Raw genomic sequence first — 3,128 nt, forward strand, 5'->3', positions numbered from 1 at the left:
AGCCCATTTGCCCATCCGTTGGAAACTGGATAAAGAAGATGTGGTTTTTCTATAAAATGGAATATTACTCAGCCATAAAGAATGAGAAAATAGATTCATTCATAGGAAAATGGATTCATATTGAAGATACACTCCTAAGTGAAATAAATAAGTCACACATGTGTAAATACTGAATAGTTTCTCTGGTGTGAATAAACTGCAATAATATATAAGATCCTAATAAGATTACTGACATTGTGAAATGGGAAGAAAGGGGCTAAAGGTGTAGGGAAGGTGGGTTGGATAGGGGAAGGGTAATAAGGGAAAAGAAAAAAAATGTGAGATAATGAAAAGATGGAAATAAAGTGTTTGTAGATGGGGAGGGGAGGAGGGGGTGCAGGGAGGGCAGGGACAAGGAGAAAAAATGAGAACCAAGACCTGTCACGTAGAGATACAAGATCCCAACAATGAATGTAACTACTGTATCCCTAAAAATGTACCAATAAACTCAAAGCTGAAAAAAAAAAAGAATGACTTTCCACATGACAAAATAAAGAAAATGCCTAGGGAAATCTCATCCGTACTGAACACGTGGACATTTTTCTTGTCATTAGTCCCTAAACGTACAGCAGAGCAACAGTTTGCATAGCATGTATATTGCACTGGGTATTACAGGAAACGTAAACATGACTGGGGTACATGGGAGGATATATGTGGGCTGTGTGCAAATACTGAACGTCCACAGACTTGGGGACCCGGCATCGTAGGGCCAGTCCCCGAGTCTCAAGGGACAGTGCCTGCTCCTTCTACCCAGGGTTAGGACTTGGCAGTCTCCTTCCAGCTTCTTCCTTCTCTCTCTCTCTCTCTCTTTTTATCCCAGCCTGGGAAATGGTCAGCTGGTCAGGTTGGGGAGAACTCGGTGGCCTTGGGTTCTGGGGCTTGCAGCTCTGTCTCAGGAGGCAATAGCACTGTCTTCTCTCAGAGGATGATCTGCAGGGCACCTTATTTGCCAAGTGGCTTCAACAAAAATGCAGGCCATGATCAATAAATGTATTTCCCATAAAAGTGGGAGGAGAGGAACTCGAGCTTTCTGAAGGAAATTTATTGTTGATATTCTACAACATTTTGTCTTGCTCTTCAGAATGTGTGTGGCTTGCAAGAATCAATTTTCATGAAAGACAGTATATTTTTCACCGACTTGTCTGCAGGGTGTTTAATGGTGGGAAATAACCGAGAGGAGACAGTTCTATACTGAGTCTGGTGTTTGACCTCCACTGTCTTGTCAAAAGCTATTTTTGCTCCGACCAACACGAGAGCAGAGCAGTTGGTCCCAGTGTGACTGCAGCTGCTCGGCTCCCTGGTTCATGAACGGCACCATCAATGAGCTGACCTGGTGCGCCCGGCTTGGCAGGTGAGTTTGTATTATTGAGTTTTGCTTGCATTTTTATACTTGTCGAGCTACACTGTTCCCTGTAAGAAAGTGGATATCCACTCCCAGGTACTGACTTCCTGCTGAAGAGGAAGTGGTGGGGGAGTGGCACTGTCCACAGTGAGAGAAAACTTAGGTTTGAATTATTTCAGCAGACCCAAAGCAATTCAAATTAGGCATAGCAAATATTTAAGGCACACGTATCCATGGAAGTCAGATACAGAGACACAGCTCATCACCACTGTGTGCTGGACAGGCCACCGGGGTGCTCTGGCGGCCACTGCACACAAGGGCCTCTCCCTCAGCTTCCTCAGGCCCCGAGGCCTGGTGGAGAGGGTGAAGCCACACACAAAGGCCCAGAAATCCGGCGGGCTAGAACCAGACAGTGGCTGTCTGGCAAAAGGGCATTTGGATCCCCTTTCCCTTCCACATTTATTTTTAGGCAAGGAAGTTTAATCTACAAAAAAGGCTTGGATCCGCTCAAGCGTGGTTATTTCCCCTCGGTGGTGTCATCAGTCACGGAATCCCTCCCCCATTCACAACACAGTTCGTTCGTTTTCCCTCTCTTCCTCACTCGCTTCTTACATAGTGAGACAAAAAAGATGCATTACCGCGGATCATAAATTGTCTCCTCAGTCAAGTGCTTCCTTGCAAACCTGTGGCCCGCAGGCACTGGTGAACCTGCTTCTGACCTGGTTTATTTCGCTTCATTTATTTTCTGTAAGCTGCTTACACAACATCCGCGGAGCCGCGGCCACCTTGCCTCCCAGGTCCTGAGCTGTGTGTCGTTTTCCTCGGGCCTTGTTCTGCACGCGGTGGCTGTGGCTTTGGATGCACCTTGTCCCATCTTCCACTGTGACAGAGCCGTGTGGAGGCCCCCGGTGCCCAGCGGGACCCAGGCGCAGGAGCCGACCCCCAGGGCCCAAGATGGGGGCCTCCCTCACGCTGTGAGCCCCAGCACTGAGCACCGAGACCCCAGCCTTGGGAGACCCACAGGTGAGCGAGTGTCCCCACCGCGCAGCCTTCTCAAGCTGACCTGGATAAAAAAAGAGCACAAGAGAGTGTACTAGTGCTGTGGAAGTGTAATTTAAAAGGAGGGGAATTCAGATCCTATTGTGACAGGAAGGTGCCCTGGTTTTGTCTGTGTCGCCGTATAGCTGTGTCACCAGTGCACATGTTGTTTCTATCCAAGCAAAAAGCAGTAAAAGGGCAGCTCTCTGGCTATCTGGTCTACCCACCAGTTCTCACTGGCTCGTAGAAAATCAGTCTCATGTAAGCATCTATCATCCATCCGTCCATCCACCAACTAGCTTTCGATCACCTATTAGCGAGGGGAGGGCTGCTTCCCACGCCGAGGTCGGATGGAAGCCACACGGACGTTGTCCTCGCGGGGAGACCGAGTGGGTGTGGAGCGAGGCCGGAGCGCGGGCCCGGGAATCGCAGCCTCGGTCTGGAACCGGCCCGGTCGCGGTCTGCTTGTGGGAACCAGCACAGTCCGCGGATTCCCTGGCCCTGTTCCCCAAGAGAATGCGGTGAGAGTGGAAGGCGCTGTCTCCGCAGAAAGCATTTAAGCGTGCGGCGTTTGTACCGCTCTTGTTTGTCGCAGGGACGCGCCCGGCACCGGGTGCCGTGCTAGGTCCAGACCGCCTCGCCTTGCGATCTGAAGCCGGGGCGCCACTGCCCCGAACTCCTCTCCTCAAGGCCCGCAGCGCTGACTTTG

At 50.3% G+C, this 3,128-nt stretch overlaps 1 protein-coding gene across 1 annotated transcript in view; it reads right to left on the reverse strand.

The window, feature by feature from the left end:
- Nucleotides 1-484: 484 nt before the first annotated feature.
- The window catches only part of LOC104874790, a 3,171-nt gene continuing 527 nt past the window's right edge, over nucleotides 485-3,128 (reverse strand). The window contains exons 2-3 of the mRNA XM_010642033.1: nucleotides 2,730-3,123; nucleotides 485-2,444 (exon numbers count right to left, since the gene is read on the reverse strand). Of these exons, the coding sequence (XP_010640335.1) occupies nucleotides 2,116-2,444; nucleotides 2,730-3,123 (723 nt within the window). The 3' untranslated portion in view covers nucleotides 485-2,115. The remainder of the gene's footprint in view (nucleotides 2,445-2,729; nucleotides 3,124-3,128) is intronic.

Source organism: Fukomys damarensis, unplaced genomic scaffold, assembly GCF_012274545.1.
Source record: "Fukomys damarensis isolate Sample0158 unplaced genomic scaffold, DMR_v1.0_HiC HiC_scaffold_19, whole genome shotgun sequence".
NCBI classification, from domain to species: domain Eukaryota; kingdom Metazoa; phylum Chordata; class Mammalia; order Rodentia; family Bathyergidae; genus Fukomys; species Fukomys damarensis.